Source organism: Saccoglossus kowalevskii, chromosome 8 (genome assembly GCF_978046115.1).
Source record: "Saccoglossus kowalevskii chromosome 8, keSacKowa6.1, whole genome shotgun sequence".
In the NCBI taxonomy this organism is placed as follows: domain Eukaryota; kingdom Metazoa; phylum Hemichordata; class Enteropneusta; family Harrimaniidae; genus Saccoglossus; species Saccoglossus kowalevskii.
In genome coordinates, this window is record NC_140648.1 from 26,694,602 (window position 1) to 26,719,368 (window position 24,767).

General features: G+C 39.4%; 1 protein-coding gene across 1 annotated transcript in view; it reads left to right on the forward strand.

Moving 5' to 3' along the window:
- The window catches only part of LOC144350052 (E3 ubiquitin-protein ligase rnf213-alpha-like), a 156,006-nt gene that overhangs the window by 71,089 nt on the left and 60,150 nt on the right, over window positions 1-24,767 (forward strand). The window contains exons 11-17 of the mRNA XM_085502817.1: window positions 3,317-3,399; window positions 6,206-6,542; window positions 9,091-9,189; window positions 9,984-10,155; window positions 11,151-11,495; window positions 19,403-19,986; window positions 24,174-24,333. Of these exons, the coding sequence (XP_085358943.1) occupies window positions 3,317-3,399; window positions 6,206-6,542; window positions 9,091-9,189; window positions 9,984-10,155; window positions 11,151-11,495; window positions 19,403-19,986; window positions 24,174-24,333 (1,780 nt within the window). The remainder of the gene's footprint in view (window positions 1-3,316; window positions 3,400-6,205; window positions 6,543-9,090; window positions 9,190-9,983; window positions 10,156-11,150; window positions 11,496-19,402; window positions 19,987-24,173; window positions 24,334-24,767) is intronic.

A 24,767-nucleotide genomic window follows, 5' to 3' on the forward strand; every position in this document is an offset into this window, starting at 1 on the left:
CGTATTAACACTGCTATTACAAGACTGGTGGAAGGTAATAATTTTGGAGCGAAAGTATTAAAAAATCAGTTGTTGGTTGTTGCCATGGCAGCGGTGAGCGAGAATTTTTTTCAATTAATGACAGTACGACCTGCCTGTCAAGTATGAAAAAAATCAGCCAAGCAAAAAAAAAACCCACAGAGCAGTTAAAAGCCGCTGGTGAAAAGTTACACCGACTTTGAGGACAAGTTTCTCCGTAATGAAAATAGACATAAAACAACCAGTAAATGTATGCCCACACTCACTAGAATTGTAGGATGAGATACATTTGGCGTGAAGGTATTCAACAAATCATTTTTTTGGCTGTTGCCATGGAAACGATGGGCCAGAATTTGTTTACAGATTTTACAACCTATTAACTAGAGTGAAGGTGTGACTTGCCTGCCAAGTTTGAACCAAATCGGCCCAGCCAAAAAACTCACAGAAGAGTCAAATTTCTCAGCAAAAAGATTCAAAAATTCAAATAGTAACTTTGTGCCCACACAAGGAGTTTTATCCTAAATTTGTAGGAGGTTATACATTTGGCACAAAGCTATCCAAAAAAGTTTGTTGGCTGTTACTATGGTAACGGTGGGCCATTTTTTTCAGATTTTACCTAATAACTAGGGTGATAGTGTAACCTGCCTGCCAAGTTTGAGGGAAATAGGTCAAGCCAAAAAATCATAAAAGAATTAATACGTGAAAACACTGGAAATCACACACACAGACACACAAAATTGATTTTAAGGGCAATCCTAGCAGAGCAGATCGTCAATAGTGAACAAAAATGTTCGTAAATATTACTGACCACAAAAGACGCTCATCGCGAAGTGGCTTGTTTTTATTCAAAAATATTTTTTTGTCAGAATATTTCTAAAGTATGTATAGGTCGAGCTCAAGTCACACTGATGGTGACTTAATTTTGTAAATTGGTTGTCAAATTTTACCAGACCGACACCATCATAACCATTCAATCATAGTTGGAAATGTATGCACTTGTTTTGGAACTTTGTATCAAGGCGACTGTGACAACGCCGACGCACCAGGTGGCGTACGTGTGTTTTGCGTGTATTAATGGGATCGGACTCGGCTAAAACCAAACGAAACACAGAAAAATAACACCGAAATGAGGAATCTGAATCTGTTCTCTTACCAGCAAATAAAAGGAACGAAAATAAGGTAATTTTACAACAAGAACAGTTTCATTTCGTATATAGAAAATTATGTTGTATCCGAATGATGATTGCATCGTGTGATTTAAATTTATCACAATTTTCCTTGCAGTCAGTATGACACTTGTCACCTAGCTGATTGTAATGTACTTCACAAAGTTTTTGGTCCCCAATACTCAACAAAACTAAAATAATTGAACAAGATAACTTTTTAAAATGTCATTTTACTCTTGATCATATTATTTTATTCTCCCCTTTCCACTTTAAATTTTAAATCGAGTACATATCGAACTTCTGTACGTACATGTGTTTTTCTCTACTGCCTTTATGTTAAAAATGAGGTCATACTGATGTCACAATACTTTGAAGTTGATGCCATGAGACTACGAAGCTGAGGCCACGATGATGCCACAAAATGAGCGAGGCGAACACAGCTTCAATTTTCAATGGCGCGAAGCTGATGCCACAATGATGCGATGCTGAGGCGACAATGATGCCACAAAAGCAAAAGCTTTTGCGAGAACTGTACTGTATGTGTTGTCAGCTTTTTGCCTTGAGGGTATTTGCGACATATAGGACTCCCAAGCGTGGAAGCACTTTGAGGCGAGGTGGAAAGCTGAAGGCAAGTGATCATGAAAGGCTGGTAAGTGTCGCACTAAAAGGGAGAACTCTACAGCCACATTCTTGGATATCAGTCAGTGTTGTTCCCAGTTTTATCGGAATCTGCTGGACTGAAACTGGCCTTTCCGCTCGAAGAGGCCGCGCGCCAAGGGACTTGTCGTTGGTCCTTGCGGCATTATGACGCCCCCCTTTCAGCCTATGGGTAAGGCAGACATGAGGTATGTCACTATGAAAACAGTTTTTCTTTTAGCTCTGGCGTCAGGTAGGCAGCGTTCAGAGATAGGGGCACTGTCCTTTACTGACGATTATTCCTCCTTTATGAACTAACATTATTTTGAAGACTCAGATGGGCTTTCTTGCCAAGAATCAAATCCCAGAGGTGACCCAAAACCGATTGTCATCCCAGGTCTCACTAGCACGGCTGTCCGACTCTGAGCTGGTACTTCGATCGCACCAAGGTGTCTAAGGCAGTGAGAATCGCATGTTTGTCTGTTATGGGCGGGGCAAGCAAAACCACCCTGCCTCGAATATCACCATTTCATGGTGGATTGTCAATACGGTTGTGAAAGCGTATAATTAAACAGCTTTGTCAACGACCAGTTTGGAATGTCACAAGGTCACACGAAGTGTGCGGAGTAGCCAACAGGTGCTTTGAGCTGGGGTTCTGGAGATCTCAGAACTTGTCTTCATTAACTATCACCTGAGAGACCTCCAAGCATTGGAGGGTCTCTACAGGTTGGGTCCAGTGGTGACAGGTCAGACAGTGTTTGTGGACCCAGCCCGCACCACCAAGGAGCACCGTGCGCAACAGCGTGCTACTTCGTGAGTGCTACTCTGCTTAAAGAGTAATAAATGATTTTTCTGGTAGATGATGTAGTAAACTATTAGGGTTGTACAAACCCATTTGTTTACCTAATTATACCTACCAGAAAATTAGTGGAACTCGCCCAACTTCCCACAAGCTCCCGAGCGCCCCGTTGTCTCGTACCGGAAATATTTGGGAGAATGAAACTGCAGGCCTCGGGTGCCTGATAGCCCTGGGGGTGACCCCCTTAGACGAGGCCTTTTTCTTGGAGAATGTTACCCTAAGGTGTTCCCTGTGGACCTAGATATATTCTCGAATAGTTTCCGTTTGGGGCTGTAATCTGTAATTAAGCCGAGTAATAAATGAAATTTATTATTTTCACGCATTTTCTAATAGGTATGATTAGGTAAACAAACGGGTTGGTACAACCCTAATAATTTGCACTTCCATATTAAAGTGGGAGAGTCATCACTTGCACATGCTGCAGACATTCACAGCATATTGTTGTTTACAAATAAGCATCTACCTATCGGCCTTTGCAATTTTAGTGTGCATTTTTATCGTTGTTTAGAACAGAATTTCTGTACATGCCTTGGTGTATAACGACACCTACAATTTAAATAATATGACTGAATCTAATGATGAGCTATGTGTGTCTCAATGCCTCATATCTATATAATTTTGTACAAACTTTTCCAAGGAAAAGAGAGAAATTATACAAAGGATAATGGCAATAGCAGCCTTACATGAAAAAAAATCATTTCAAAATGCTGATAAGAATAGGTAAGTGCAATTTGATGTTTTTATACTGCTTTTAGTCACTGTACCATAGCATGTAGCACTTATCAGCTGTGCCGTCCACACACACAAATTTAAACTGATTGTCTAAAAATAACACTCGTCTTGAAATCCGAAATGCTTCAGAGCGTAGGCACCATAGGGTGACCTTATTCTGATTTGTCTACTTTGTGTCAACATCATCAGTTCTTATATTTTGATATTTTTAGACAAAAATTATATTTTCTTTAAAACTACCAGCCAAATTGCTTTGATCCTTGATATATAGGTACCTTTGGGGCCCTTCAATGTATTTGGTGAATATTTTTGTAATTTTTGATAAAAAATAATGTTATCAATTTTTTTTTGAAAAATACCAGCATAGTTGCTTTGATTCTTGGCATGTAGCTGCCTTGGGTGAAACTCAATCATGTTCATTTGGTGATGATACAGTAAAACCTGTCAAAACCGACCATAACTGGGACTGGGATCTATGGTCTGTTTTCAGAGGGGATTGGCGTGACTTTGATTAAAACATCAATTGCATGCTGTAAACACAGGACAAATAAAAGACACCAGAGTTTGCCTCCGGTGATTCTTTTTACATTTATTGTTTTGAATAAAATAATTCACCTAACAAGACAAGAATATTATGGTATGTACAGGAAATCATTAAACAGACCGGGTAAGGTGTCTATTTCGAATGACATCACAACGTAAGTTCACATGTAATTATCATAATTTATGTAGACAGTCGATTTTGCTGTTAAGTCAATGAATCAAATTATGTAAAAAAAATTGTCAAGTTTTGACTGCTTCAAAGAACATCTTTTTTCAACGATTTTGTTTTCCGTTAGAATTTTGACATCTTGGAAATCTGTCCAGTAACTTGAGTCTTTGTTTATTGCAAAGTTCTGTAATCTCGTCAACATGTCTAGCACATCGCCATGCGTCAAGTCACTGTCATCGTGGGGTTGATAATTTGACTGCATTGCAATCTATGTCATTGTTGTCTGTAGATTCATGGTTTTCTTTGTCTGCAATAAAATTCTCAATAAAATTGCTCCCACTCGCCGTCATACGTTGCTTCAGTCGATATACGTTCATCAAAGTAGAGGTATTCATCAACACTACACTGTGTTTGCGGGTCTGCAACTTGCTAAATGAGGTTTCAGATTTCTTTGTTGTTGACTGCTTCTTCGACATCATCAATTTCAATCTTAAAGCCCCCTTTATGGAAAAATTACACGACATTATCAATCAGAATCGTTATGGAAAGAAGAAAACAATGCCTTTTGATCGTTGAAGATGTGATAATGCAGTGTGCTTCACCGCAACTGAAGGTGATAATTTGTTTATTTCCAGGGTCATAATACTGTCCAGACACCACGTGATGCGTGGGTGTGTGGTGTGAAAAACCTAACCAGTTGCCATTGTTTTACTTAAGACGTTACTTGTAGTGTGAGATTTGGTATTGTTTCTGTGACGTTCACGGTAAAATGAACTCAATGCACAATTTTTAGGTCGGGCAGATTGGATTACTAGACAGCGGATGTGGTGCAACTGGTCGGATGGTCGATGTATTCAGTGTGAATATTGGACTTGAGACCAATCAATGCGGTCGGTGTTTGGAGTAGACAGTGGTCGGATTTCACAGGTTGTTTTAACACAGGCGTCTATGGAGAAATTTTCGGGGCTACATATAAATTGGTCGTTTCTGACAGTGGGTCGGTTTTGACAGGAGGTCGGTTTATCCACGGGCCTGTTTTGACAGGTTTTACTGTGTTAGTTTCTATACTATACTGTAATTGTTTGGTAAACATGCTATTTTCTACTTCTGCTCAAAGTGCTGAGAGCAACAATATGCTATTTTAACACTGGTAGCACTGAATTTACTAGACGGAGCATAATTATGTTTCTCCCTGATGCTTAATCTACAAATTGGTCATTCTCATAATTTGGTGTCCAATCCAACATCTCTAATGAGTAATGTCAGGTGCTCTATGTCAGCCAATTGAAAGGCTTTTTGCCACTCAAGGCACCACCCTTTCTATCTCACTATCACAGTAGCTGCGGAGTATTTATTTTCTCTTCCAATGGAGCATAGTTTATGTTAGCTCTTCCATAAATTTCGAAACAAACCTTGCAGCCTGTCAATGCGACACTGAAACAACCATCACTGTCAGCAGTGCTATTCTTTATTAAAGAATTGTTGTTGTCCAAAGCCCTTGCCTCAGAATGATGCTGTAATGAAATCCAGGGTATGTCTGTCGGCCATGGATCTTTTTTCAAGGCAGATCAAAGGTCACCTTGTTGACTTCACCTGCTCTGTAATATGATTGGCGAACAGATTGTAATATAGGCTGGGGATATCATTACATATGTGGGGCAGATAAGACAGAGAGATGGGCTAAAAAGTGTAGGGAAGGTTACAGCATATGGTAGGAAGATCATTACATCAATGATAGATTATCATCTAAAACAACACTGGTATGTTTACGATGGGTTAAAAATGACCGCTGTAATAAACGATTTACAAATCTCCCCCGCTGATTTGAGCATTTTAACACTGAATATCCTCCCAAAAAGAACTGTAAAGGTAAAAGAGGTCCTGGAATAACATGAATGACTATAATAGCAAAAATCATTATTGTCAGTAAATCTTAAACCGTATTTTTGTGACGTGTTTCATTTTCAATCTCTTCCACTGATACATTTTAATACCTTGTAATACTTAATAGTGCAATCTGAACATACTTACAACCCACCTCACCTCTTCGACCAATTACAATGCATTTTTTTTCATTTTCAGATTACCTTATGATTGTGATGCTTTCACCAATGCTTTGAGTACTGTAGAAGAAGCTTATGAACTTCTGACAACAATTCAGACAGTGTGCCATGAAGTCAGATCTTATAAACTATTGACAACAGCATGTAATCTCTATGGCAGCTGTCATGGCAATGCAGTTATGTGGTTGCAAACAGCTGAAACTAGACAGCAAATTGAAAAATGTTCTCAAGTGCAAGACTTGTTGAATAAAGTTCTCCAAAAAGCATTGCAGGATGTTACCTCGTGGCTGAGAGAAAGATTGCCACTTTTACTTGTAGGCAATGGCAATAGTACAGATTATCCTGATGAGTTGAAAGTATGTATCTATTTAAACAATTTTAAAGTGAAAAGTTTCAGTACTGTTTTCGCTCTTATAAGTACTGCATATGCTTACATAAATGACAGAGTGTTATCTATGGTCAAACTATGTCATATTTAATCTAAAATACAGCAAATGCAGTCTGTGTTTTTATGCAGTTCTGTGTTCTAGTATAGAGCAATTACAGTACATGTATTTATGAAAGATGTTTTGAAACATGTGATGTTTTGTTTTTGACAAATTCTATTTTGGATATATATATTATTTAGATATATATTTTATTAGCTCTGCTGTTGACTTTGTCGAGCGCAGCTCATTATTTGAGTGATTGCCTGTTGACCATGTCAACTTTTTACTATTTCGACTTCTTCCTGAAAACTACAATTCTTATTGCTATGATACATACTATATGTGTACCTTTGGTGAACCTCTATGAGATTTGTTCTTTTTTTGATGATATCTTCAAATATTTAATTTTGATGAATATAAAATCTTGTTGAAAACAGCTAGCCCGATTGCTTTGAAATTTTATATGTAAACACCTTGAGTGGGCCGTAGTCAGATTTTTTACATTATGTGACCATTTGTTGACCAGGCTCAACAACCCTATTATTGAGGTGAAAAATGTGTATATCAACCTTGGCCATGTTAGGGCCAATATTTGTATATTATCATACATCTAGCATCTGAAAAAATTAATTTCACTGTTTTGTATCTGCATCAGTATCTATTGGGAAAAGGAAATAGAATTATATAGGCCACAAATGGTAGCACAACCGTAAATCTTGTTAAACTTTATTTACTGGTATTTTGGGCTGTTACTGTTCATTAAATTATACAGTGATGTCCAATTCTAAAAAGATGAATACTAGTAAGGTTATCACAAATACACCTCAAATTATGCTTTCAGATAGTTTTGTGTTTTCCCCACTCACTTTTACAACAACTTGTTAGTCCCCGTTCGAACGTAGTCCGAAAACGGGGACTTATGGTTTGCCCTGTGTGCGTCCGTCCGTCCGTGCGTCCGTGATCACCTGTATCTCGAACATGCATGGACCGATTAAGTTCAAACTTCACTCATACATCACACATTATATGGGACATATGCACATGCATTTTATTCATGATCCGATTAACGATAGCAGAATAGCGGCCATTTTAAGGCCGAAAATGCATCAAAATCGCACATTTTCACCATTCCGGACCCGGGTCTCAGTTATGCATGGACGGATTTTGTTCAAACTTGGTACATACATTAAACATAATAGGACCTTGATGCACGTCATTTTTTGGGGGGGATCGGGTTTGAAATGGCCGACTGGCGGCCATTTTGTTTTAAAGAATTCAGTTCTGGATCCGTATCTGAGACATGCCTGGAATGATCGAGTTCAAACGTCACACACACAAGGTACATCATGTCACAAATATGTATGTGCATTTGTTTCATGATCTCATTAACGATAACCAAATGGTGGCCGTTTTAAGGCCGAAAATGCATTGAAATCGCACATTTTCACCATTCCGGACCTGGATCTCAGTTATGCATGGACAGATTTTGTTCAAATTTGGTACATACATTAAACATAATAGGACCTTGATGCACGTCATTTTTTTTCCCGGATCAAGTTCGAAATGGCCGACTGGCGGCCATTTTGTTTTAAAAAATTCAGTTCTTGATCCGTATCTGAGACATGCATGGATTGATCAAGTTTAAACTTCACACACACAAGGTATATCATGTCACAAATATGTATGTGCATTTGTTTCATGATCTCATTAACGATAGCCAAACGGTGGCCGCTTTAAGGCCGAAAATGCATTGAAATCGCACATTTTCACCATTCCGGACCTGGATCTCAGTTATGCATGGACAGATTTTGTTCAAATTTTGTACAGACATTAAACATAATAGGACCTTGATGCACCTCATTTTTTTTCGGATCAAGTTCGAAATGGCCGACTGGTGGCCATTTTGTTTTTAAAAAATCAGTTCTTGATCCATATCTGAGACATGCCTGGATTGATCGAGTTCAAACTTCACACACACATGGTACATCATGTCACAAATAGATATGTGCATTTGTTTCATGATCCGCTCAACAATAGCTGAATGATGGCCATTTTAAGGCCGAAAATGCATCAAAATCACGTATTTTCACAATTCCGGAACCGGATCTCAGTCATGCATGGATGGATTTTGTTCAGATTTAGTACAATCTGTTGTACATATGCAGGTGCATTTCGGATCAGATCACGGAAAGTGGTCTGCAATTTCGGTCATGATCTGCTTTGAATGTATATGTCACTCAAATATGAACGGAACGGGGACGTGTCATTGACAATGACTTGTTGGATTTGGCTTAATAATCTGCTTTATTTTCGGCCACTCAAACCTGAAAGTGTCACCAGCCCTCATGCATTTTAGATCAGACCACTTAAATGTTCTGAGGTTCACCATAATGCCATTGTACATACAGTATATTTTTGTGATAACCTTTATTATTATATATGAAAGTTACTGATAGTATATACTCTGTTTTTGTAGGTTTGGCATGAGTTATTCTCAGTTGAGATGTTTGATAAAGAAGCTGCTCTACAGTGGCAGGAAGTATTCACTGACTTTTTCAGAGATAGAGTGAAGAAAGTAAGTGTATAATTTCTTTCTATAACATGAACAAATATTTAATAGTTGTCAAAATGTAGATCATTTATCCAAACAAAAATATAAATGCAGCTATCAAAACAGGAAACTAAAACCGAAACAGGAAAGCTCAAACCTAAATGAAAATTCTTTGATCTTTGTCCTAAGAATGATATGAGGCTATTACGATGATACCTCGAAGTATGTACGAAGACAATACAGCGGAAGTATACTGTCTGTTTGCATACTTTGAGGTATCGTCGAAATAACCTTATTATTATACATCTTTTCCTTTCAAGGATGCATCATGGGAATGCCGAAATCCAAAAAGTTTAGAGCAGAATCAGCAAACTTCTTTGTGTGGAGTCGGTCAAACCCTGCTGGTAGCCATGATTGTTTTTATTATTAGAGGATGCTTACATGCATAATCGATCCATATTTGGAATTTGTATTTCCTAATATGGTAGGATGAAAATACCCTGTAAAATTACAGCATGCTGTAACTTGTGGCGTTATAGTGACGGATGTATAATAAAAGGGAAGATGGGGCTGTTGCACCGTCATTTTTACATTGACCAGAGAAAAATACAAGAATGACAAATCTGGCTGAACAAAATAAATTATAATGATAATGTATGTCACTCAAAATTAGTTCTATTTGGTTCTTGACTCTGTACTGTACTCTGTATTGTATTTAGGAGTCATATTTCATGTACCGGTAATCATTTTTTTTAAGCTATTCAATAAAGCAAAGACACTAGTTTCTTTGAATATTAAAAGTAAGGTTCCATTAATAGGTAACTAAAGCACAGAAAGTAGAATTATGCTGTCAAGATAATCAAGACTACCATAAAACTGTTCAGCAAGTCCTGACTGAGACTGCTTTCACTGCTTTCACTGCTGTTGAGGAAATCTATATATATAACAAGGAAGCAGATACTGCATCATCTGTTAACATGGACACCATTTGTTGGTTTCTTCAAAATGACAGGTATTACTAATTAATTGTTACTGTTAGTACATGTATCTTGTAGATTTGATTCACATACATGTAGGCTGATTTCACTCAGAATACAAGTTAGCAATTATGTTATAACAGTGAATCTTCAAAAATAACCTAGCTTCCATATAAAACTACCTATAATATAGCAAACTTGATTACAAAGCACAATTACTTGTATGCAAAAACATGGGATTGTTAATTCAACCAAATGCATTTCAAGCACCAAAAGTACACTTACTCATTGAAATCAAGTTTGGTACAGAAGTATGGAGGCACCATTTATTTGATTGTCGAATGGGCAAGAAAGCGATCAAGGATTTTCCTGTCATTAAAGGTGTTTTTCTGAAACGTTACATCAAAACAACATTGGAGATAATTATATTCTAATGTTGACAGGCATTTAAAACAGGACAAGAACTTGACATTGAAAATGACTTGTTTATTTATGCTATGTTTTTATGAACACCTTGTTATGATTTTGCACAGTGAACCAGCAATTTGATTATTCTCTGTCTTACAGTTGGAATAGTTGGTGCAATAAAAATAATACTTACAAAATTCTATGTGTAGTCAACATTAAAATGACAGTTAAATTCAAGATGGCCTTCAAAAACACAAATTGACAGATTATATGTTTTGCACACTAACCTCTAGCTCGATTTACACATAAATTAAAGCCTGGGAAACATTCCCTATCACCATTCTTTGTTAAATTGCACACTTTCATCAGATGGCTGTGAGGTTGATGCACTAAGGCATCAACCTCTATTTGAGATACAGTAGAACATGTTACCTTGACAATGACACATTTGTAAAATTATTAAATGTTTTGAAGTTGCAGGTTTGTAAATTATCTCCATTTGTTATACTGAACCGATGTATCAACACTAGACATCCCCATAATGATTTTCAATTCAAAATTTATTTGGTGTTTTCAAGTTCTATGATGCTGTATTTCCAGGTGCAAAACAAGGACATGGTGACATCCTTAATGCTGAAGCTCAAGAATATGTTGGGACTGCACAGTCTCTGCTGGTGGATTTGGTTAACAACTTGCTTAATGGAGATATTTTAGTATGTGATCTCAGATTGATTCTGGAAAATCAGGCTCATTTTGTTGAGCTGTATAAAACTACAATTGAGGATGTTTTCCCAGACGAAAACAAAGGAGCTGTTTCTATCACACAGTCATCAGTTGAAGATATATCTAAGATGCTGGATCTACGTACAAGAGAAATTAAAGCATATGAATTGGAAAAAAGACAAGTGGGCTGCTTTCTTGGTGTATGTGATTCCATAAAACCAGGTATATACATGTATTACTGTGACTTCCAGCATATGTTATATAATAGAAATATTGTTGAATTCGTAATTTGTGTCTTCATCAGTGTCTATTTATACATGCATCAAACGAGTCATATAGGTAAGGGTACCTTTACAGGTTAGTTGCACATGGAGAAGATGAGGCGTATAGTTGTCTATAAGCCACTTACACATCGCATTCTAATTATAACCTGCACACAAACCAGACTTGCGTGTGACAATAAAATGTGTTGGTGATTATTCACTTAATTATTGTCCCACTTCTGCAATTGTTCTCACACTCTCAGTGTTGACAATTCCAAGACGTTATATATGATACATATCGGACTTGCTTATTAATCTGCTTATTAACAGTGCCAATTCACTACGCTCAATTACCCACCATAGACTCTGGTCAGTCAATATGACTATTTTGAACTGGCATTAATCAGCGAATCTGCCAATGACTGAGAGATAGAATCTAGGTCAGGGGAAGCCCCATGACCCCAAAATTCTTTTCCCTTACGCCATGAACCACGTGACTGAGGCCATATGACGACGCCATTACGAGTGGCTATTCACTCTTCTTTTATCTCCGCATCGACTGAGATGAAGTCTAGCAGCTCTGCCTGCCTAGCCTGTCTGCCATCTGGCTTTGGTTGTTACCGCGACTGCGGTAACCTACATTGTACATGTAGCTGGTAGGATAAGTTTTCCTTGACACCCTCGTGTCATTTTCCCCTTTGTGTGTGGCATTTTTCACAACAAAGCAAATATAACCTCGGACACGTAACTTGATCACTTGTTGGTTTTGTTGCGTCACCTTTTGCAACTGTATTTTGCTTCTCTCATGCATGTCGTGTTCATTTTATGGGTTGTCAATGTATTTAGAAATGGATAGATGTAATGACAGCACCAGAGGCTTGCTGCCGGTTTTGTCTCCTCGTTTTTCGAGGCAACTGTGCCTCGTTATAATCAGAATTTACCAGCATAGAACCCGCATCCGAAATGCTATTTTTGCCGTGACTGCGTGCAGGGTTCGGGGTTTTTGCCTTGAAGGTGAGTGTTTTTCACTGGAGTTCTGAGGCCTGGGATTGTTTTCCAGAGCCATGCAAAATCGCCGAGACTGACATCGTTGCTTGTATTTCACAGCATCGTAGCGCGTCCAGTAAAAATTGGTTAAAATGAGTTGCGTGTTGGCATGAGTCGAAAGTCCTCACGCTCAGCTACTGGTACTTCGTGTACTTAGACGTTGGGTTTGCCTCTGCGATGAGGGCTTTGGTCGAAGGACTGACTGGGCAAATTGCATCCTTGGCAGGCTGGGTAGATCAGATGCAGTCGGAGCGAGCTGTCTCCACTGTGGCCCCTCAACTGGCAACACAGAAAGCTCTTGCATTCAAAGATGTCTTTTCGGGGGAACCCCCCATTCACATTCACGACTCTCCCGTTTTGGGTTAGGCCGAGGCTCAGGCTAGTTGCACCGGGTCTCCGCTGGGACCTCGGGCACTGAATGCCGACGTGGATGCTGGCAGCCAAGCCTCCGATTTCAGGGCAGGGCTTTCGGGTCAGTGCACACGTTGCGCCTCCCTCCTACTTTCAGCCAGCCAGGGTTTCGTCGCGCGGTACCGAATTTACCTTCGAGTTCGGCACCACTGTGGGTTTTGACTCTCTTCTTACCGACCCACAGGCGTCACCAGAAGGAACCGACCCTGTTATGAGACGCATAGTCGAACACGTTCTCGCTCACATATTTAAGTTGAAAAGAGATGGTTCGCTCGCGTCGGATACAGCTTTTACCTCGGGCAGCCATGTCGGTGGGGTGATGTGGAGTATCATCGATCCTAGTGATACAATGTATATACAGCCACCATTGATCCTAAGGCAACCACTTAGTGTGATGGTAGATGTTGGTCAGTTTCAGAGGTAGTAACACATAAGGCTCAGGTGGGGTAAATCTTATGCAACACTTTCCACTCGACGAAATGCTACCTGGTCGGTGTGGTTTCGGAATAAGACCTGAAAATGTGGGATGAGACCAAAACACCCCCAACCGGATCCCAAGGCTCCTTTCCCAGACCCAGGTACCACAGATTTCTGTTTGGCAAACCAGGTAAAGGGGGACGGCCGCATTCCATGGGCGTTCTCGCCAGCTCAGTCTGAGACGTCCCATCACGCCCTGAGGGCAGTGTTGCTGGAGCGCATTATTGTGCGCGCCCAGGACTCATGAGACCTTGGAGGCAGAACACACCAGCCTCTGAGACAAGGCGACACATTTACTGGTGGGCCACCGCGGGAAGGAAGAGTAACAGAGCGCCCCCATTGGGGGCACTGCCAGAGGACTCCCGCTAGGTGGAAGCAATCAGACAGGAAGTAGACAGTTTGCTGGAAAAGGGCGCCATACACAAGGTAGATCAGTCGACATTAAGTCCAGGCTTCTACTCAAATGTGTTCGTAGTACCAAATCTACAGGTGGCGGGCGTCCAGTTCTGGACCGAGGCAGACTTAATCAGTACGTGCTCTTTGATCGATTTTGCATGGAGACGCCATTCAGAGTTCTTCTCTCCATCCACTGTTTTGACTGGCTAGCCCCACTAGACTTAAGCGGGGCCTACCTGCACATACCGTTACACCTGGCGAGTTGCCAACTCCTTCGAGTCGCCCAGCTGGGCCAAGTATTCAAATCGCGGGTGCCCCCTTAGGGTTGTGCACAGCCCCCTACGTTCCACCAAAATGGATGGAACAGGTGGTGCTGCTGCTCCACCAAACACACATCGGTACACATCAATCCTTACCTAGATTACTGGTTATTAAGTAAGGCTAACACAGGGTTTACTTCTCCAGTTGGGCACTTTCAGTCCCATCCCTACCCAACGCAAGAGTTGGTGTTCCTGGGCATGGAGTTTGACACAGAGGTAGGCTTGGTATAGCTATTTCAAATGTGTTGATTGGCGCTAAGCTGCCTAGCTGAACGCCTAGTCAGCGTTCCCTCAGTGTCCCTCAGAGAACTAATGCGGATCATCAGAATGATGACCTCATTTCGAAGGGTAGTTCCTGAGGCCGCATGGCGCAGATGCCCGGTACAACGCTTGTTGCTACAACATTGAGCTCTCCTACGGGAACTAGACAGGCGGGTATTGATCTTGGTGGTCGTCACTGGCCAACCTCGGACAGGGGTCCCCTTGGACCCACTCGCCGCAACTATGACTCTAGTAACATATGCCTCCCTCCAAGGTTGAGGAGCGTTTCTATTGGACGAACAAGCCCAAGGTATATGACCCCCGCATTAGTTTCGGGACTGCCATATCAACCGGCTCAAACTGATCCCGTGGACCCACATAGATGTGTATGCCGTTCCTCCCTTCCCGCTAGTTCACCGTGCACTGGAGAAAACTTCGACAGGTGCACACCTGCATATTGTCATTGGTCACACCCAATTGGCCACCAAGACCTAGTTTCCACTTCTGTTGGAGATGCTAGTTGAAACACCAGTAGTGTTTCCGGACTTACCGGCTCTGCTGTCCAACCGGTCAACGCACTACCAACGAGCCTAGCAGTGTACCACTTACACGCATAGAGGCTCTCAGTAACCTCGTACAGACAAAAGGTTTATCCGAGCCGGCTGCCATCCTCCTGGCCAGGGCGAACAGGGATTCCACCAACTCTGCCTACATTTCTAGGTGGCGAGCATACACTGATTGGTGTAGCAGAAGGGAGATTGATCCATACCATTCTTCTATTAGCCAGGTAGCAGACTCCGTAGTCCACCTGTTTGACGAAGTGGGTTTGTCCTATGCAGTGATCGCTGGCTACAGGTCGGCCTTGTCCCCCACCATTGAGAATGCTTTGGGAACGAGACTAGCCGATTGTTTTATTATTAGGAGACTATTTACTGCTTTCCATAACCAGAGGCTGAGACCCTGTACAAGAGAACCGCCCAACTGGGATTTGCCAGTTGTGTTGTCTGCTCTAAGCAGACCACCCTTTGAGCCTCTCCGATCAGCGACACTCAAATCTTTGACATGGGAAATAGTCTTCCTACTGGCCCTTGCCTTAGGTAGGCGTCAGCCAGAACTGGGGGCGTTGTCCTTCTCGGACGATGGACCGCCTTTATGGACAATCGAGTTGTGCGAAAGACACGAATCGGGTTTCTCGCCAAGAACGTCATCCCCCGGCTTTTAAATTTTGTCGGCCCGGAGGATCAGGAGGAATTGCTTCTCTGCTCGGTTTGAGCACTGAGTTGCTACAAAACATACTAGGGTTTCAAGACGGGGTGCCAAGCACATGTCTTTGTGTTGCGGCCCAGGCAGGCAGGATAGGCCGTCCTTTCATTCTTTCATCGCCGGTGGATGACTGCGTCTGTAATAGAGGTCTATAATACTTTATCTTCCTCGACACAGAGCTTGCAGAGACACAAAGTACGAGCGCATGAGGTCTGTGTGATTGCTAACTCACCTGTGCTAGCGTTAGGCGCCCCCCTCAAGCGTTTTCTGAGGGCAGGCTTCTGGAGAACACAAACGTCTTTATCAACTTCTACCTAAAAGACACTCAATCCATTGAAGAGGGCCTCTTTTAGGCTGGGTGCCTAAACGACCACAAGGGTCCCTGCGCATAGGCGATAAGTTGGTCTCAGCATTTTTGCAGACAGATGTCCTCATGCAGAACTGTTTCGGTCTTTTCTTCGAAAGCATACTACCCCTGAATTTGGTTTTTGGGTCTAGCTTTCTCGGGCACACCGATCCCTGTCACCGTAGTAGCATTTTTGGCTTTTTGCTCCGGGGACAGCACAGGCAAGGTAAAACACCACCCATTTTTGGGGGTCTTAGCTAGGTTATGAATAGTGTAGAGTGAATCATCCCGGACTAGGAAAAGACTTTCATCGTTTTCTGTTTGCTTGGAAAACCCGCACCTATTGGCATCTGACTACAGCTCAAAATAGTCATTTTTACTGACCAGAGTCTATGGTGGGTAATTGAACGTAGTGAATTTAGGCAGAGGATTCTCCAAACCCGCCTATTCACATAGTTCATACCCACTCTGGGTGCCCCCGACCACCCCACTCTTTCCGTAGCGTTGGTCTAAGTCCTCGATGCGGAGAGAAAGGAACCAGAGTGAATAGCCAGCCGTAATGGCATCGACATATGGCCTCGGTTACGTGGTTCGTGACGTAATGGAAAAGAATCTTGGGGTCATGGGGCTTCCCCTGACCTAGAGTCTATCTCTCCGTCATTGGCAGAATCGCTGATTAATGCCTACAGTTCAAAATAGTCAATTTGACTGACTGGAGTCTATTGTGGGTATGAACTATGTGAATAGGCGGGTTCGGAGAACCCTCTTCCTAAATCAAGCCTAAATAAATTTCCCATCCATGCAGTTGTATATTCGTCTAAAGAGTCTGATTTTCTTCTCATTGGCACCTGGAATAATTCACATTAAAAAATAAAATAAACTGAACATATGGCTATTAGACCAGACATTATGACACTCGAATAAATTTTTATTATTTATTCTCAACATATTAGATACCTCCATATTTTATTGGCTAAATGTAGGTTCTAATTTGTGCATACATTTCATTTTTCCAACTCGTATTTTATTGTCACACGCAAGTCTGGTTTAAGGCACATGTAAGTCTGATTTGCACGTACGTGATTTGCAAGTGGCATACGGACAACTCTGAGCCTCATCTTTTCCACATGCAACTACCCTGTACCCTTACATACTTCGATGAGTTGCAATATTTCTGATCTCTGATCTGAGTGGATAGTTAGTCATTAATTTTGTTTATAGCTCTATCGATGTCAGTGAGAGTGAAGCTGTTCATGTTACTGATTACCTTTTGGTGTCAACTTTATTGTACAAGTTTCATACTTATAAAATTAATCTATGTAGGATTGTTCTTTCTCATATTTATTCATTTGAATATTTTTTATAAATTTTATCATTGTTGATATTTTTGACTTTTTCCTAAAAACTGCAAGTTTAATGCTTTTATAATGATTATATATTTTCTGAAGATATCTTAAATTTTCTAATTTTGAAGAATATTTTTGATAAAAAATGTTATTATTAGCTTCATATGGCTTCCACTTTGTGCACCTCAAAAATAGCAGACTTATGCTCACCTAGCAGGATTATTATTTAATACACTATTCTTAATTATGTTAACTACACATAGGACATGTACGATACAATTATATTATACCAGTATATTGATGGTGTTAATCCATTGATTTTATTGGTCCAAACACAAAATTTGCATATGCAATCAATGGTATATTGGCTGATAATGCACGGCTAAACCAAGTGGCCCTGGAAATACATAAAACAGGTATTATTTGATTTTTAGGGAAATATAAATAGTGGTTGAATTTTGGAAGAATATTAAAAAGAAATACTGAATTAAAAACATCTGAAAGGTTATATAACAATAATATTGCTTTTTGTTAATGGTGGGATCCAAGTTGTGAGCGTTGGTTGTTGGGTGATTGTCGTTCGCCTCACAAACCTAAACCACCGTCCCTCAACACCGCGAGGTGCCTAAAAATATGCCAGAATGCTGTGTTCATCGTGTTGTGACTTTGAGATGGATTGCGAACCTCCAATAAAGAAAACATGATCTTTAAGTACTAGATGAGATTGAGGGATTGAAGTACAAAAAAAATTGCGAGTCGCAAGCAAAAATGTATGCCATCAATAACAACTGGTGTCTTGTAGCAGCGATCGTATTCTAGCTGACAAAATTGCAGTGAAATTGCACTCGGGTAATTTCCATCTGTTTTAAAGAACACTGGACAACGCAGATTTTGACGACGTTATATGGTATTGTAATTCTCAACTATGGGTAAACAAAGTATAGGAGATGATGAAGGTAATTTTGAAAGCTCCAGATTTGTGCAGAGTGTGCACCAACCACTGCATTAGAGTGACGGCGTGCAAAGTCTTTCTTTCAGCTGGAGTTGAGACAAGGCATATCATGTACGTGTCACAAAAATGATGCGAGAATCCGATCTTACACCGCCAAACTTACCCCAGAACAACGACAAAACTTGTCAGTCATACTGTCACAAAAACTTTGGTTATATCAAAGGTATCCAGGTCAGATGTTGGAACTGAGGTCGCTGTGATGGTCGCCGTACATGATACACCGTGTTCAGCCACATCTCAAATTCCGGTCGAACCAAGTACTGCTGAACGTCAAATATCCACAGTTACAAGTAGTATGATGAGTCACAAAACCAGTTTACATGTATTTCACAACTGTACTTTCAATGGGCAAATTACAATCCAAATTGTACAAAAACCGGAATGAAAATGTGAAAGATCCTTTGTTTTAATGATCCAAACTGTACGCAACCCTGTATTTCAAATCGCGTTGACGCAGTTAGTAAAAGGTCAGAAAGGTCATCTTTTGTTATGCTAATTTTTGTGTTTACGCTGCTCTATTCACCGTGGATACGTTTCTTATACATGCAAAATAAAAATTAGTGTCTATTCAATTTGAACTGCGTTGCGCATGTAATTTTTGTATGCAATCAGCGTACAACTACATACTATTCTTATAAATATTCATGTTCAAGGGCCATAATCACGATCTTTTAGTAGATGAAAGTAAACTTTTTTTTTACTAGTGTTATCGAATTGACAATATACTGGTATAATATAATCGCAATAACCCAATTGCACAATTCACTCTGTATATGCACTCGCCTGCGGCTCCTGCATATCTGTTGTGAATTGTGCAATATCTCGTGGTATACCCGCCTTCGGCAGGGGGTTATTGCTTAAATATCTATTCATACACTATATGTGATTGTATGTAGCTTAGAAAGTAGGTAATCCAAAACTTTTGCTAATTAAGCAACATATTATATTTGATAACATAACAAAGTAAATGAATCATTTTTATTTCAGTTGATGTTGAATTCCTAGAAAAACAAGTAAACACTGATATTGAAAAGCTTAGGATGACTGATATCTGCAATCCGATAATTCTTGAAAGGGATACTACCAGTCCGGAGATAACATTCTTTGACTTGTCTCAAAACGTAAAAAATATGCTACAACCTCTGCAAAACATACACAGCAGTAAACTTTTCCAAGACCAATGGGTATTAAGGGCTAAAGCTTTACGGAAGGAGAAAACGAAGCAGTCTGTATCAGAAGTTTTTACTGTTGGGGAAGTGGCCACAACTATTTGGAGTAAAGTATTCCATAAAATTAATGAAATTCTGACAAATACTCAAACTGGTAATATAACTCTCAAAGAAGTTGATGCCTTATTCGGAAGATATGAGAAGAATTATGTCCAGCTGGAAAAAGAATTGAAACTTCTACTCGGCAAACAACCAACTGATTGGCTAGCGTCGCGTATAGAAGAAATAAAACAGTATCACAGATTGGAACAAAGACTTGAAGCTGTGTATGAAGTACTTGAATTCAAGGATAAGTTTGGTTTAAATGGAAACTTTGATGCTGTGAAAACTTTGTCATCCGTGGTGAGTAGGAATTCAATTTATGATATCTTAGATTTTTTATTACATTCCAAATGTCTGGGTTTCTGGACAGAGATAATTAATTAAAATTACTTGCCAATATATTGTCATATATCTGACATAGCTTGTCAGTGAAAAGATCCACAATTATAGTTTATTCCTGCATGTTCACATTTTTAGGGAATCTATTCTATATGGCTGACCAATGGCCATTTTGGTTATAAAATAAATGATTTGATTAGTTAGTGAGTCCAATTGCTTTGATATTACGTATATAGGTACTACATGTCGACCTCTCTCAGATTTGTTCATTGCGTGATGATATCTACAATTCTCTAATTTTAGTGAATATTTTTGTAATTTTTGGTAAAAAGTGATATTTTCCACTTATTGTTGAAAACCGCAAGTCTGATTGCTTTGATACTATACATATTGTTCATTTTCTAATGATATCTTCTGTTCTTTAATTGAAATGTACATTGCTAACAGCGGAGCTATCTCAGCCGACAGTCTGCTTGTTTATATTATATATTATTCATTTTTGACTCCCATGTGCGAAGCACAAAATGGGAGTCTTTGCAGTTAGTGTGTCTGTATGTGTGTGTGTGTGTGTGTGTGTATGTGTGTATGTGTGTCCGACTGTTCCACTGCTATCTCAAGAACCATACATCCTGGGCCAATGCGCAGATTTGATTAGATTTTGGTAAAAATCCATGCTCGTTAATTACCTAATTTGCATGATAATTAGCTAATTTTTAGCTGTTCTATGACTGTTCCACTGATATCTAAAGAACCACTCATTGGATTTTGATGAAACTTGGTACATAGATGCTCTGAACTAATGCTAGGTTTTGATTAGGTTTTGGTTAAAATCCATGCTCGTTAATTACCTAATTTGCATGATAATTAGCTAATTTTTAGCTGTTCTATGACTGTTCCACTGATATCTAAAGAACCACTCATTGGATTTTGATGAAACTTGGTACATAGATGCTCTGAACATATGCGCAGATTTGATTAGTTTTTGGTAAAAATCCGTGCATATTAATTACCTAATTTGCATGATAATTAGCTGTTTTTTAGTGGTTCCATGACTGTTCCACTGATATCTAAACAACCACTCATTGGATTTTGATGAAACTTGGTACACAGATTTTCTGAACTAATGCTAGGTTTTGATTAGTTTTTGGTAATAATCCGTGGATACTAATTACCTAATTTGCATAATGATTAGTCAATTTTCGGTTTTTCCACTGATATCTCAAGTACTAATCATCACATTTCAATGAAACTTGGTACATAGATGTCATATGACACTGCACAGACCTGATAGTTTTTATGGTAATATCAGTACATGTAATTACCTAATTTGCATAATTAATTAATTTTCAGCTTTTGATATAAGTAGTGAGCATTACATTTCAATGAAACTTGGTACTTACATACTCAAGGACTATGCAGAGATTGATTGTTTTGGATAAATATTTGTGCATATTAATCACCTAATTTGCATAATTAGTTAATTTTCAGCTTTTCCACAGGTATCTCAAGTACTAATCATCGCATTTCAATGAAACTTGGTACATAGATCCTTTAGGACTATGCAGAGACCTGATTAGTTTCAGGGTAAATAATTGTGCATATTAATTACCTAATTTGCATAACTAATTTTTAGCTTTTCTACTGATATCTAAAGTACTAATCATCACATTTCAATGAATCTAAAATTATGCAGAGACCCAATTAGTTTTTGGTAAATATTTGTGCATATTAATCACCTAATTTGCATAATTAACCAATTTCCAACTTTCACACTGATATCTCAGGTACTACCTTAAAAACCCTCAAATAAGAGTCACTTTGTAACACTTTCATTTCTGGGTGGTGCTTATTTGAGATAACATGTTGACAACCCTGTAGCCAGTGGCTCTTAAACCAGGGTCATCAAACTTTTTCATTGTGAAATAGGGAAGGGGATAAGCAAACACACACACAACCAAAACAGACAAGTAATTATTCATGATGTATCATTGCAATTAATTTATTCTGTAAAAATACTGTTATGGGAATAACAAATGTCAAATAAATACGACGATTCGACGTTTCATCGACAATGTGTAGCAATGCCTGAAGTCACGTTTCACTGACAATGCGTAGCGATGCCTGAAGTCGGATTTGGTAGCACTTTCAGTGTCTGACCCAACACTCGAATCACTTGTACAATTGTTTACCAAGTTTGGTACGGCAAACTTTTTTCTTGAAAACTGGGAATAACTTGCGTGGCTGTGGCTGGCGTGGTGGTTGATTTGGTGACAATATAAAATAGGATAGAATTGATCTGACCAGCAGCGACAGGAGAGGACATACTTGCAAAGGAAGCATGGAACGAATGATAAAAATGATGCCCAATCACTTGTATTTATGGCAAAAACAATAAATAAAAACACGTTTTTCTATAGATTTGTAGAGCTTGGGTACTTGGGCATTGTTTTAATTGCGCTAGACGTCTGACAGTACAGCTTTGGTTTATATTTCCTGTTTCATAATCAAGCCAGCTTATAATGATATTTACGTACTTCACAGTCCACGCAAACAGGGTCAAACTATAGCCCCACCCCTATATAACCAAATACGAAACGATACCGAGAAAGTAACAATTACATGTATTAAAAATAATTTCCTGTGACCAATCGGAGAGACGAAATCATTCACGAAAGCCCAGGCCTGTTACAAGGCATTTTCTGATTGGTACAAGTTCAGATTATTTTCAATTCTCACAAATACATGTAGCTAATTTAAATATTTGGGTCAGGCGGGTCACGTAGACTTCACTTTGCTGTAAGACAAGTTGATCGCACAAGTTTGTGGAACTAATCCATTCGACTTCAATTTTGATTATTTTCGGCAAGAGAGTCCTCTCCAAACTAATGCCAGTTATTTTGTTACTTCCCTGAACATTTTGTCTCGAATCATCCAAAAACGAACGTCTCAAATAAAATGCAAAAAATAACCCAAAATCACGATCAGCGAGAGTGGGCTGCGTAATCATTACATTCTCACAGTCGGAGCTACGTCACGATCCCTCAAACGTTGCCATGACCGGATTAACACCTCTGTTTTCCCCCACGCTAACCAAATTCCCCTCACGCTAAGGAAAAAATCTTTTGTTTTCTGCTGACTTCCTGTTCCGGTCCGTCTGTGAGAATGTATTTTCGATACCTCCGATTTTCCGATAAAGGCGTTCTAAAATCGTGACGTTCTTTACTTGGTTATAAAGACAACATTGACAATGAATATCTCAACGTGTTCTTCGGTGTTTCGGCAAAAAACATACTAGTAGTTACTATGAATAGTTTGTGAATTGGTCGATTGTGTGTCAGAAATATAAAATGGACAAGTTGACAGTCACATTCATGCTCTCGGTGCATTTCTTTCGTCTATCATTCTTCCGTTCTCAATTACACAGGACATCAGGCAAGTTATGGGGATAATCTTTATTTGTCTCACACCTTCTGTGGGGCACTAAACAATGCAGGTGGAAGTGAGGAGCGATAAGCTCGGTGTCTGCCTGATTGTAAACAACCGGGTGGCTGGCACTTATTTCTGGGTTCTTATTGACAAAACCACTCAACTCTTGGTGGCTCTTAATGGAGGGTCAAATGTAACAATTTTCACTGAGTGGCTCTTAATTGAGGGTGGCGCTTATTTGCGGGTTTTTACGGTAATCATCATATATCAATGAATGTTTATACATGGATGCTGTAGGACAATAGACAGTCCTGGATAATTGTGGGTTAAAATCTGTACATATTAATTACCCAATTTGCATAATTAACCAATTTTAAGCTTTCACACTGATATCTAAACTACTAATTTCCATTTTAATGAAACTCTAGGACAATGTACAAACAATGTACAAAGTTTGGGGTAAAACTCTGTTCATATTATTTCCCCAATTAGCATAATAAATCATAATATTTTTGATTCTAATCACATTTCAATTAAACTTGGTACATAGAGTTTTTGTTACATTGCGTAGACCTCATTAGTTTTACAATCAAATCTGTTCATGTTAATTTTCTGATTTGCATAATTAGTTTTCAGCTAAGTAATTTCAAATTATATTTAATGTGTCTCCAATACTCTCAGCACATGGGAGTTCTTTCTAAGCTTTCTTTGATTCTTTTTAGAGAGACCATAACTTTAAAGACAGGAAATTGCAGTCCATCAGTAAAGATGTTGTTGCTGCTGGTGAATCTTTGGCAAATATGGCTCCTGACAAGATACTGTGTTTGCAGGAAGTGAGTCTGCATGAAGACTTTGTTAAATGGTTACAAACAGAAATTAAAAGTAAGCTTTGTCATAATAAGAATATGCAAAAACTGAAAAAGTGGCCCTGAAAATACATAAAAATGCAATATGATTGCAAAACAAACAAAACAAATGAGTTGTGCCCCTCATAAATTGCTTCTTGTGGCACCAATAGACCATTTACCGTTCACTGCGAGATTCTCTGTTGTGCAAATTGGTTGGGTGCTATCACTGGTAATGCACCATCGCATGGAAGTCATGTGTCAAATTGGCTTAGTGGTCACACTGGTAATGCACCATCCCATGGAGTCGTGTGTCAAATTGGCTTAGTGGTCACACTGGTAATGCACCATCCCATGGAAGTCATGTGTCAAATTGGCTTAGTGGTCGCACTGGTAATGCACCATCCCATGGAAGTCGTGTGTCAAATTGGCTTAGTGGTCACACTGGTAATGCACCATCCCATGGAAGTC